This window comes from Mandrillus leucophaeus, unplaced genomic scaffold, assembly GCF_000951045.1.
Source record: "Mandrillus leucophaeus isolate KB7577 unplaced genomic scaffold, Mleu.le_1.0 Scaffold689, whole genome shotgun sequence".
In the NCBI taxonomy this organism is placed as follows: domain Eukaryota; kingdom Metazoa; phylum Chordata; class Mammalia; order Primates; family Cercopithecidae; genus Mandrillus; species Mandrillus leucophaeus.
Window position 1 is genome coordinate 999,979 of NW_012107463.1, and position 12,187 is coordinate 1,012,165.

General features: G+C 40.8%; 1 protein-coding gene across 1 annotated transcript in view; it reads left to right on the forward strand.

Moving 5' to 3' along the window:
• Positions 1–12,187, forward strand: part of LOC105555502 (coiled-coil domain-containing protein 144A-like) — a 57,207-nt gene that overhangs the window by 36,476 nt on the left and 8,544 nt on the right. Inside the window, exons 7-8 of the mRNA XM_012002470.1 lie at positions 817–1,045; positions 2,573–2,800. Coding sequence (XP_011857860.1) covers positions 817–1,045; positions 2,573–2,800 — 457 coding nt within the window. The remainder of the gene's footprint in view (positions 1–816; positions 1,046–2,572; positions 2,801–12,187) is intronic.

Below are 12,187 nucleotides of genomic sequence, written 5' to 3' on the forward strand. Positions count from 1 at the left end.
TGGAGTAAAATATTTTTGGATTTATAGTTTTGGATATATTTCGGTACTCCTGTATATCTAAGGAGTACCACATGATGTTTTAATATATTTATACATAATCAAATGGTGATTCTAGTCCAGCAAATTAACATGTTTATCATTTCATATAGTTACCCTTTAAACACAAGTATTTATTTGCTTTTTTACTTTTTTTTGTTTTGAGATGGAGTTTTGCTCTTGTCCCAGGTTGGAATGCAGTGAAACGATCTCGCCTCCCGGGTTCAAGTGATTCTCCTGCCTCCGCCTCCCAAGGAACTGGGATTACAGGCACCCGCCACCATGCCTGGCTAATGTTTTGTATTTTTAGTAGAGACAGGGTTTCACCATGTTGGCTGGGCTGGTTTTGAACTCCTGACCTCAAGTGATCCACCTCTTTTGGCCTCCCAAAGTGCCTGGATTACAGGCATGACCCACCACGCCCAGCCTAAACACAAGTATTTCTAATGGCATCCTTAAGAATCTTATAAGTAGAGCCATTTCAGAAGGCAACAAATGTCACCTGTTAATCCACACATCATTGATAGCTTTCGCTCTTCCCTCCCTACTTTGTTTGAATTACTTGTTAAAAATCCTCTAGAAGTACATGTAGTTCTTTAGAACAATTTAAAAATTAAAACTGTGTACAGTACACATGCTCTCATACATTTTCAGAGTTAAAACATAGTTTGTGGTATCTTTCATTGACTCATGGTGACTTTTTAAACAATGCAAATCATTTAGACATAATTTGTAAAAAAACCCAAAATACTCAGTATCTGTGTTTTGCAATCTTCACAGACGTAAAGAAATTCTAGCAGACGTCAGTACCAAACTTCTTCAAGAAAAAGAGCAGAGCGGATCTTTATTTACTTCTCATACTACAAGGGCAGTCCTACAGTCAGCATGCAATGGAAATCTTAATGAAAATTTAGGTCTCAACAGAATACATATTCCAAGAGAAACCTTAAGGATTCCTACCTTAAGCTCATTGTCTTCAAATATCAGAATGGAGAGCGACTTGTCAAAGGTTAGATATAGCATCATTTTTTCTTTCCTTCTCAGACTTCTGATATAATTCTTGTATTTTTTTTGCAAAATATTGAGTTGTCTAATTGACTTATGTATTTTAAGTAAAGGTCATAATTAACTGTGTTTTTAAGGAAAGGAAACAAACTTTACAGCCTTTTTTTAAAGTCCTTGGAGCTCTCATTGTCAAGAGATATTCATTTGTTAACTTTATTCGATAAATGTAACTAAACCGGCACATTTTAAATTTCTGTAAAAATTGCATTTAAGTTAGATTTTGGAAATGAAATGGTATTGCCTGACAACTAAAGGTATACTTTGAGATGGTTTGGCTTACTTTCTAATTGATTTTAGTTTGGCTTGGGTTCATAATGCTTTTAAAGTTTTCCTGTAGCATCTCAAGGTTCCCACTTCTAATCAGATGTGAATGATTGATATCAAACACCTGACCACATATGGATGATTATTATGTAAAGGAATCTAAGACAAATACTTTTTATGAATTTTATGAACCTGTAACACTAAAAAAGATTTCTTCTGTTTTTCAGTTTAAAGTTTTGTGATTTTCTTACATGAGTACATCCTTAATTGCTATTGTACTTACAGCATTTTAATATCAATTGTTATAAAATGTTCTTGTTGCTGTGCAATCATACAGCAGGTTTTAAATACTTAAAGCAATATTTGAATTCATAAAGTGAAGCTCACTTATGTCTATCTTACCATCACTTGAATGACTTATGGCTAAGATGACAATGATATCAAGAGTAGTTAAATAGCAAATGTGACCAAATAGAATCCATTCTACATCCTACTCAGAATTCCATGTAAAACTGCACAGGGTTCCCATCTCCCTGGGACATGACCCTTGCAATGTTTCAAGGTTCAATTGAACAAGAACCTTGCAATCCAACTGTTAGAGTGGCATTAGTCAGATATGAGCAGGCAGGAGGAAAGGTAGCTATATGGGAAGGAACACCCCAAAACGACTCTTAAGGTGCTTAGTAATCACTCATTCTATGGTTGAACTGTCAGATGTGTTAGCTACATTCAGATAAAGAAGGGGAAAGGCAAAAGGGATGGCTATACAACCTTTCTGGGTGGCAGCAATGAGCAATGCCACCATTGGGTAGAATTTATCTTGATCACTGGGTTCTGCACATGTGCATTAACCAGGAGTAAGGGAGAGCCCCCCAAGCCTGGGTGTGAACTGGGCAAGAACAAAGGCAGGAACCCAAAGAAGAAAGTGAGGAAAAAGGTCAAATGCAGAGTGTACTGGGGCTGCTCCCAACCAAGTTGGTCCACTCTTCTCTTAAAGCATACTGTCACTTCTGCAATACATTTTTTGCTAGATTTACTAACTGATCTTTTGGCTGAATTCTTTCTTGCAAGAAGACAAGAACCGAGGACACTTTCTGGAACTCCAGGCTTGGCAATATCTCTCGGTGTTGTGACTCGCATGCTGTCCTGAGGTAAGGGATACGCTCCCTGCTGTCTCCTCTCACATGTCTGCTCCTATCCGGCATAGTCTATGAGAATGCTGAGCATGCCGATCAAGCTCCCTGGCATCTCCGCTTTGTGTGCTCAGCTGAAGCACTTCTACCTAATGCCCGACAGAGCCCCTCCAGGCACTGAATGTTTTCTTCTTGCCAGAGACCCTAAGGCTTCTGATTACTTCCACATTCTCACAACTGACTTCTGGGGACTCACCACCCTGTCTTTCTTCACAGTTGGTCCTGCTGCCGATGCCATCACGGCACCTCTCTTGCTAGCCAATGCCACCTACTTTTTCCTCTTCTTTTCCCAGATAGGCTCCAATAGAGTGGCTTTTTTTTTTTTTTTTTTTTTTTTTTGAGACGGAGTCTCGCTCTGTGGCCCAGGCTGGAGTGCAGTGGCGGGATCTCAGCTCACTGCAAGCTCCGCCTCCCGGGTTTACGCCATTCTCCTGCCTCAGCCTCCCGAGTAGCTGGGACTACAGACACCCGCCACCTCGCCTGGCTAGTTTTTTATATGTTTTGGTAGAGACGGGATTTCACCATGTTAGCCAGGATGGTCTCGATCTCCTGACCTCGTGATCCGCCCGTCTCGGCCTCCCAAAGTGCTGGGATTACAGGCTTGAGCCACCGCGCCCAGCCTGGAGTGGCTTTTTGAATGCTCTGTCACTGTCTCCTCTGCACTAATTCCATCTCCCGAAGGAATTTAGGTAAATTTCAGGTGCTATGGTCTTGGTTTAGGGTTCTCCTGGATGTAGCTACTACCCAAAACTCTTTCCATGTTCTGACCACTGAATTCTCTGGGATTTACTAGTCAACTTCCCTCTTGTCTCTGGCCCTCCCCACTGTCCTTGACATGCTTTGCCTGTATGCAGAGGGTTATCACACAAAAAGCTACAAAATTATAATTGGGCACAGTCATCTATAATTATGGACCTGGGGGATCAACAGACCAAATGAGGCAAAGAGGTCACCTCTCAGTAGGCAGCATGCAATAAGGGTGCATGAAGTGTGAAGCTCCTCAGAAGCTAGGGATGCCTGGCCTAGTGTGGGAAAGAGATGGAGAGGATGTTCTTCCCCTTTCATAATGGATGAGAATGGACAGGATGCTCACTCTCCCCTGGCCTTTACTTCTGTCTGTCTTTCAGATGGACATTCAACACCCCACACTGTGGGAGTCACCCCTTGGATGCATTCTCAAAAGTTAGGACAAGATTGATTCCTAGACATTAAAGAAAAAGATGTTAGTTTTCTTTTGTAACTCTTTATGGCCTCAATACAAAACTATATGACTATGGAAGTCTGGCCAGAAAATGGTAGCCTTAATTTTAATACCATCTTGCAGCTGGACCTGCTTTGCAGGTGACAGGGTAAATGGTCAGAGGTACCCTATGTCCAGGCCTTTATGACTCTAAAAGAAGATCAGAATCTCTCCAAAAACGCAAACTAGACCGTGCCATTTTGGCTCTTGTGAGCCCCTCAGTGGGTAATTCTCCTATAAATGGCTTAGGAAATTTCCCAGCAGAGCATCCTCAGCCTCCTTTAATTCATCCTCCCACTGAGGATCCAAAGCCACCAGCCCCTTGTACTCACCAGAGGAATAGGAATGGGCACTGGGACACGAGGCCCCGGAGGCTGGTATCAACTGTGAAAGGTCCTACATCTGTCTTAAAATGTTCAATGGAAAGTTAGCTATGTTTTGCATGACTCCTGCCACTTTGGCAAGAAAAAACTTTCAATAATGTGCAAATGGCTCTTTTGGGGAAAAAAATCTTTCCAAGACTCTCGAACAAGTTTGCAGGGCCTGTGCCCTTTGTACATTAAACATCTCACAAGGAGCCGAACCTCCTTTTCTTTTCCAGCCAGTCCAATGGGGGAGCACTTATGCTGGGGAGGACTGGCAGTTTGACTTCAACTGACTTCCTGCCTGTCAAGGGTATAAATATCTTCTGGTCTTTGTAGACACCTTTCCAGGTTGGATAGAAGCTTACCCAGTGTGAATGGGAAAAGCAATGAGGGTAGTAAAGGCCCTCAAGGAGGTCGTCCCCCGGTTTGTCATTCCCAGGTCACTGCAAAGTTATAACAGTACATCCTTCACCTCACAGTTTACTCAACTTGTTTCTCGGGCCTTGGGAATCAGTTACTTTCGACTTTTCTCCTGGCATCCACAACACTCTGGAATGGTTGACAGAATTAACCAAATTCTCAAGCAAATCTTGGAAAAATTATGCCAGGAAACCTCAAAGCCATGACCAGAGCTATTATGTATTGCTCTACTAAGGCTGAGAAACATACCCACCTCTAACTTACAACTCAGTTCTTTTGAGTTATTATGTGGAAGATCCTTTCTTCACTTTCCTGTTGGATACTGAAACTTACCAACTCACTAATTATGTTACTTCTCTATCCCAGTCTCAGCAGGGAATTCAAAAACTGGCCAAAAGATATTTTCACATCCTGAAAACTCTGACCAAATTTTATACCCTCCAAGTACTCAAGTTCTCATTAAGACTTGGAAGGATGGAACTCCAAACTCTCAACTGAGTCTTATTTGGAGAGGTCCTTACACTGTTTTGCTCTCCACTCCTACAGCAGTTATGGTGCCAGGGATCACCAGGTGGATCCACTACTCCAAGATAAAGCTGTGTGACTCATCTCTGGCAGAGGAAGTCGTAAAGGCCCCACTGGACACCTGGACCACTGAGCCCCTCCAGGGTCTCAAACTCCTCTTCAAGCAAATCCAAAAGAATAAAGATAAGTAAATTAGTAATGCTTTGGCCTGTTATACCATAAATCATAATACTCCTTGCAGGTTTACTAATATGTCTTTGCTACTGTGAACGAACACCACCCCCCACCCACCCCACCGCCCCAGGAAAAGGTCTCTTCTGCCCTACCTGGATTTAAATCTCAAAGCCATTATCTGGGTGGTGTTCTCTCTAACACTCACTGAGTTAATAGCTTTTTTTCCCATAATCAACAGACATCTTAATTTGGCTCTAATCTGCTCTCTTTGGGACCATGCAGCCAAATGCTCTATGCTCCTAGCTAAAATCACCCTCATAGGCCCCAACAGCCCACAACTATATATAAAAAAAAATCTACAAGCAGCTCAACAGCTACTAAAGTTCACCAAATCTTCCTATCCCTCAACCTATGGGCTATGCACGAATTAGTTCTATCTAGGGCAGGAACAGCCTACTCAGCCACGATACAAGAATAGGCAACTTCTCAAACCCAATTTAGCTTCACCTATCACTGGGGCTTCTCTATACAAAACCTTCCCAGAGATGCATACAGTACCTAACACAAGCAAAGGGGACTTTCAAGCTTTTCTTAACACTTGCACTATTTTAGGCCCCTTGTTCTCCCCCATCACCTTCAGGCAGGTACCCCTAGGCATCACTACTGCCAGAGATTCTGGAACTTTTGTGGGTTCTCTCAACCCTGAGCACTGCAACACAACCATCACGATTGTCAATACCTCTCATATATATATATATTTTTTTTAGAAACTAAAATCTCCCAATACCAAGTAAGGTTCTCTACCTTACCAAGCCAGGAGGGGTCACGCAAAAATTTCAAATCTTTAACTCCCTTTGGAAGCTCTTCTCCTTGACATTACTAGACACATGCTCTTCTGGGAAAATAAGAACCATCTTCCTACTCAAACTAGTCACTCATGTCTGGCTCTCCTAGCAGCTCCAACTTTAGTGACAGAATATCACATCTTGCATAGCCAATGAGGATATTGGTAATGTTTGGAATTGACTTTGCTTCCTTCCATATCCATTCTTGTCTACCTATGACAGAACTTTGCTTTCTGTGTGGGACACAGGCCCACCTAGGCTTCCCTGCAAAGTGGACCAGAACACCCATGCTGGCTTACCTAACCCCTAGCATCTCATTGCCCCAGGTGATGCTTCTCAGCCCTTGCTGTTATTACTGGGGCCCACCAAGCAATTCAATTAATTCCCTTTCTTGTTGGGCTTGGCATTACCACAGGTGCCACAATAGGAATAGCCAGCATTGGCACTTACTCCTGAACCTACCACAGCCTGTCTCTGGAATTGGTTCAAGAGAGAGAAATGACTGCTTGCTATAAAAGAGTTACAGTGACAAGTCAGTTCTCTCGCAGCTGTAGTTCTCAAACATGGTAGAGGTCTTGACATGCTGGTTGCAGCTCAGGGAGGAACTTGACTGTGCTTGGAGAAGAGTACTGATCTGGGTTAAGAGATCAGGGCAGGCTCAGGAGCACATTTGAGATCTCATAAACTAGGCTTCTCATCTTTGGGAAGGGGCTGCTGAGGGGTGTCACCTGGTTCTGATTCTCATGGCCCCTCCCCTTCCTGAGACCCCTGACCTCTATCTTCCTTCTTCTCTTTTCTGGGCCTTGCTTCTTGAATCTACTAACTAAGTTTATTTCGTCCCATCTAGAAGCCGTCAGACTTCAAATAGTCTTGTGACAAGGATATCAACCTCTTTCCTAACCTTGAGGACAAGCAAGTTTCTGCATGTCTCCTCTGGACACTGTGGGTCAAACCTTTTGAGAGACAACAACAACCTCTGAAAGCTTCTTGCCATGACAGCAAGCAAGGAGGAGGGACCAGAAGACCCTCGACGCCCCTTTGCAGCAGGAAGTAGTTACAGAAGAATGACCTCCGCCCTATTTCCCAAAAGATTTCTGGGTCCCAACTCCTTAAGAGATAAATGTAAGAGGAGGCAGTTAGTCAGATATTAGCAGGTAGGAGGGGAAGTACCCATGTTGGAAGGAACAGCCCAGAACACCTCTTAAGATGCCCAGTACTCACTCTATGGTGGAACTGTCAAAGTGTGGTTAACTAGATCCTGATAAGGGAGAAAAAAGGCAAAAGCAGAATTCTTGAGAGCCACACAGGTGCAATGAGTACAACTTTGATGGCTATATGCCCTTCCCGGGTGGCAGTAATGAGCAATGTTCCCATTGGGTGGGATTCGTATTGATTACTGCGTCCAGTGCACGTCCATTAACCACAGTAAGGGATGATACCCCAAGCCTTGGTGAGAAGTGGGCAAGGAAAAAAGCAAGACCACAGCATATCAAATGCAGAATATCCCGGGGCTGTTTCCAGCAGGGTCAGCCCACTCCTCTTTTGGAGTGTCCTTTTACGTCCCCAATAAAACTTTTGCCTGCTTTACTAATTGGTCTTTTGAGCGAATTCTTTCTTTGAAGAAGACAACCAAGAACACTCTGGAACACCCCAGATAGGTAACATCAACATGAGAGTTCACTCATAATAGGAGTCCATTTCTGGGGATCTCGAAGTGAATCCAATAATGACAAAGTGTATCAATTACAGAATTGGTAAGGAAAAAAATAGTTCAACTATGCTTGACTGACTTTAAGAACTTTGTCTAAGGTTTGACCATCTTTCAACTGTTGGAAAATTACAAAAACTGGGTGCAATGGCACACAACTGTAGTCCCAGCTACTCCAGATGCTGAGGCGGGAAGATCACTTGAGCCCAGGGATTCAAGGTTGTAGTGTGAAATGATGGTGCACTGCAGCCTGGGTAACATAGCATGACCCTGTCTCTCGAAAAGATTACAAAAATTATAAAATATTTGTTTTCACAAAAATAAATAAGTAAATTTTAACTAGTTTTTTGTGTCTCATTGTTATTAAAAAATTCAGTCAATGCACTTTGGCTCATAGTTTTGGTGGTGTTTTTATCATCTTAATGTACAGAAAAGTAATAATAGACCCATGTTAAATGAGGCCTTAACCTTCTTTCTTTACCTGGGTTCATGTCTTAACCCATAGAAGAGCAAATCTAAAGTTTTTAAGAAAGCATTGCAGCCAAATAGCTTAAAAGAGAACAAATTAAATCCTTGTTTTAATACATAAATTACAAAATCCTAGATACCTGATTTTAAAAATCATATTGTTAGTTTTGTTTTATTTCTCTGCAAAAAAGATGATGAGAGTCTAAGTGCTTCATAGTCATAAAATTGTGCCACTGGGCACAAAAAAATGAAAAATACTTCTGTAAACTGTTAAGCATGATTTAAATATAAATGTTCTAATTAGTTTTTACCAGCAAAATCGAGTAATATATCATTTCACAAGATGACAATGAAAGAGGGTATAGACGCAGATGCGGTGCCAGGGAAGATTTTTGAGGGAAGGAGTATTGATTTTTATATTTCTACATAACTTGAAAAATAGTTTATTTTAAACTTAATGTAGTAGTCCCAAGGCAGACTTGGTTCCCTTGTGATGCGCTGGTTTGCCAAATTAGGTTAGACTTAGTAAAAGAGATTAAAAATGATTCTCTCAAGATACAAAGGGGTAAATCCATAATCACTACAAGATCCCTTAAAAGAGTTTTAATATAGTTGCCACCTACAAAATGCTTAAGTTAAAGAAAGAAGATGCCTTCTAGAGTTGCTAGAAAGTGTAAGTTGATTTCAAACAGTGATGAACTTTCTGAATGCCTCTTCCATATTGGATTTTAATATGATATCATTTTCAAACAGTTAAAAGCCACTTTTTTATTCTGCAATAAGCTAAAGGATGGCATAACAAGAAGCAAGGTCAATGAAGATATCCAGAGAGTAATGTATGAATATCATATCCATCCAGTGCTGTTAGACTGTTTTTTGCAAATGGCATTTGTCATGGCCACAAGATGCAGAAAGACAGAAAGAAAAGCTGTTTTTCCACCAACGATGGGCAAATTGATAGTTTTCAAAAATCTGGAGAGGGAAATGAATATATACATAAAGGTCATCAAATCTACCTACAGAAAGCCACTGTGAAGTGTGTGGTTCTTTACAAACAAATATGGGCTCCGTTTTATTAAGACTTGAACAGATTGTGTTCATGTACAGTAAACAAACACAACCTCATGATAACTTGCTTCTAGGAATCATGGAAGCAAATATCACAATTCGGGTGCTTGGAAACCCTGGTGAAGTGCCTCCATGAATAGTTCTAGGCAACACATCTGAAATAGCTAAATATTTACCTTGTAACTCCAAGTATATTGGATTTCAGGAATGAGAAACAAGTCCACATTCTCAGATGAGAGTAGGTGATATGATGAAAATGGAAATCAAGGACTTTCATTATGTTTCGTTCTTGTGGAGAATTCAAAAACTAATTGAAGAGATCCCAGGAACACTTCTTCATGAGGCAGTTTTTAAACTTATTTTGGCCTTGAGGCATTTCAACTTATTTTGGCCTTAAAAGACCAAAATCTTGATTATTCTGTGGCAGTGCCCACTTACAGAACAATAAGAAATGTGGATTACCTCAATCTAGGATTTGTTCTTTCTGGCATGACAAGGACCTTTTTGATAGAAGTGCCTTGCATCACATTTCGGATGACAGATACATGTGATATAATCCCACAGAATGTCACAAGCTTAGCAGAAGCTATTAGGAAAAGTAAAGGGAAGAATGATCCAGAATTCTATATTGATTGTCAGGGGACAATATTCATTTCTGCAATCAGGCATGTGTCTTTTGAAAGGGTTTATGATAGCAAAACCCACAAGGGCAACTGGAACTCTGAGGTGTTCACTCTACACACCTCAGACCCCTACAATGTAGTAAAGGTGACAGCCAAGATAGAAAGACACAAACTCACACTGTTCGATGAGCAATTTTTGGAAGTTGAGACTGATAAAATGTGCATTTACTCAGAAGATTATTTTCCTGTTAGCACCTCCGGGTGTAAGTTTGACAATAATTTGTATTGGGCTGATGACACAATGGGGAAACATAAGTTACTGGCATTAGACTTCAGCAGTACAGGAGCAGCCATGTGCAAGGCCATTTAAGAGGTAAAGACTGGTGATTACATTGCCACATGTTTTTGTGCATGGCATCATCAAAGGTCTCAACTCCTGACATCACATGCTTTCACAGCAAGATGTTTCCAATATTTAGAAATGGGCCTTGTGCATCTTATACTTCATAAGAGCTTGGAAAACTCACCTAGGTATTACCAAATCCCAAACATCTCTGCATGCTTGCCATGTTCTCCCCACAGCAAAAATCCATTCTAGGTGAAATGCTGGCTTTGGCTGCTAAGGAAGTAATCTGGGGTTGTCAAGTGTCTCTCGCTCTCTCTGGGTCTATGGCAAAAAGGCACTAAGTTTACTGCCACCTTTAGAGGAACTTGTCAAAGAAACACTCTGACTCTCCCCACCTGACTGTTATAGTGATATGCGGCCAACACCAACCTGAGTTTTTACAGCAAGTATTACATAATGATCACAATCACATTCAAGTCCACATTCTAAGTCTTAGCCAGGTTTCACAGAGACCCTGATGGTGTCTCACAGACCTTTCAGTGGCTACAATCAATGAGTTTGGAAAATAACTTGAATTTGGCTTGCTCACTGTTTCAACAGAATGCACTGGTGAATACTGCTCTGTCATCATATCTCACATGTGTGGCTATCCCTCTCGCTGTGTTAGAAGTCAATGTTCCAGAATGCCAACTTCTAACAAATACATTTCTATAGAGCAAAGGGGAAACTATTCATGGCAAATGGAGTGTATGTTGTATCAGGGGAGCTCTCTAGTCTTGGATTTCAAACTGTAATGTTTATTGTACAGAAAGGAGATGGTTCTTTTTTATATTTTGTTTTTAATTTTTGTGGAGATGTAGTATTGGTGGGGTACATGAGAGGTTTTGATACAGGCATGCAATGTGAAACAAGCACATTGTGAAGAATGGGATATCCATCCCCCCAATCATTTATTCTTTGAGTTACAAACAATCCACTTACACTCTTTATGTTATTTTCAAATATATGATTAAGTTGTTATTGACACTACTCACCCAGTTGTGCTATCAAATAGTAGGTTGTATTCATTCTTTCTATTTTTTGGTAGCCATGAACTGTTCCCACCTCCCCCCACCCTCTCACTACCCTTCCCAACTCTGGTAAACACCCTTCTACTCTCTATGTCCATGAGTTCAATTGTTTTGATTTTTAGATTCCAGAAATAAGTGAGAACGTGTGATGTTGGTCTTTCTGTGCCTGGTTTATTTCACTTAACATAATGATGTTCAGTTCCATTCATGTTGTTGCAAATGACTGGCTTTCATTTTTGATGGCTAAATAGTACTCCATTGTATATCAGTACCACATTTTCTTTATCCATTCATCTGTTGATGGACACTTAGGTTGCTTCCAAATCTTAGTTATTGTAAACAGTGCAGCACCAAACATAAAAGTGCAGGTATCTCTTTGATAAACTGATTTCCTTTCTTTTGGGTATACACCAAGCAGTGAGATTGTTCAATGATATGGTTGATATGGCAGATCAATGTTTCGTTTTTTGAGTAGCCTTCAAACTGTTCAAGGAGACGGGCCCATTGTGATTATTTCATTGAGATATCCAACTTATGAGCATTTGAGAGGAATGCAAATTGCTGGAAAATCAGAGTGAAGAATGCAAAGTGATCAGGCTACAGTGTCCTGTCATTTTTCATTCTGAGGTGAAAAAGGCGGTGCATTTATTTATTTATTTATTTATTTATTTATTTATTCATATTATTATACTTTAAGTTCTAGGGTACAGGTGCATAACGTGCAGGTTTGTTACATATGTATACTTGTGCCATGTTGGTGTGCTGCACCCATCAACT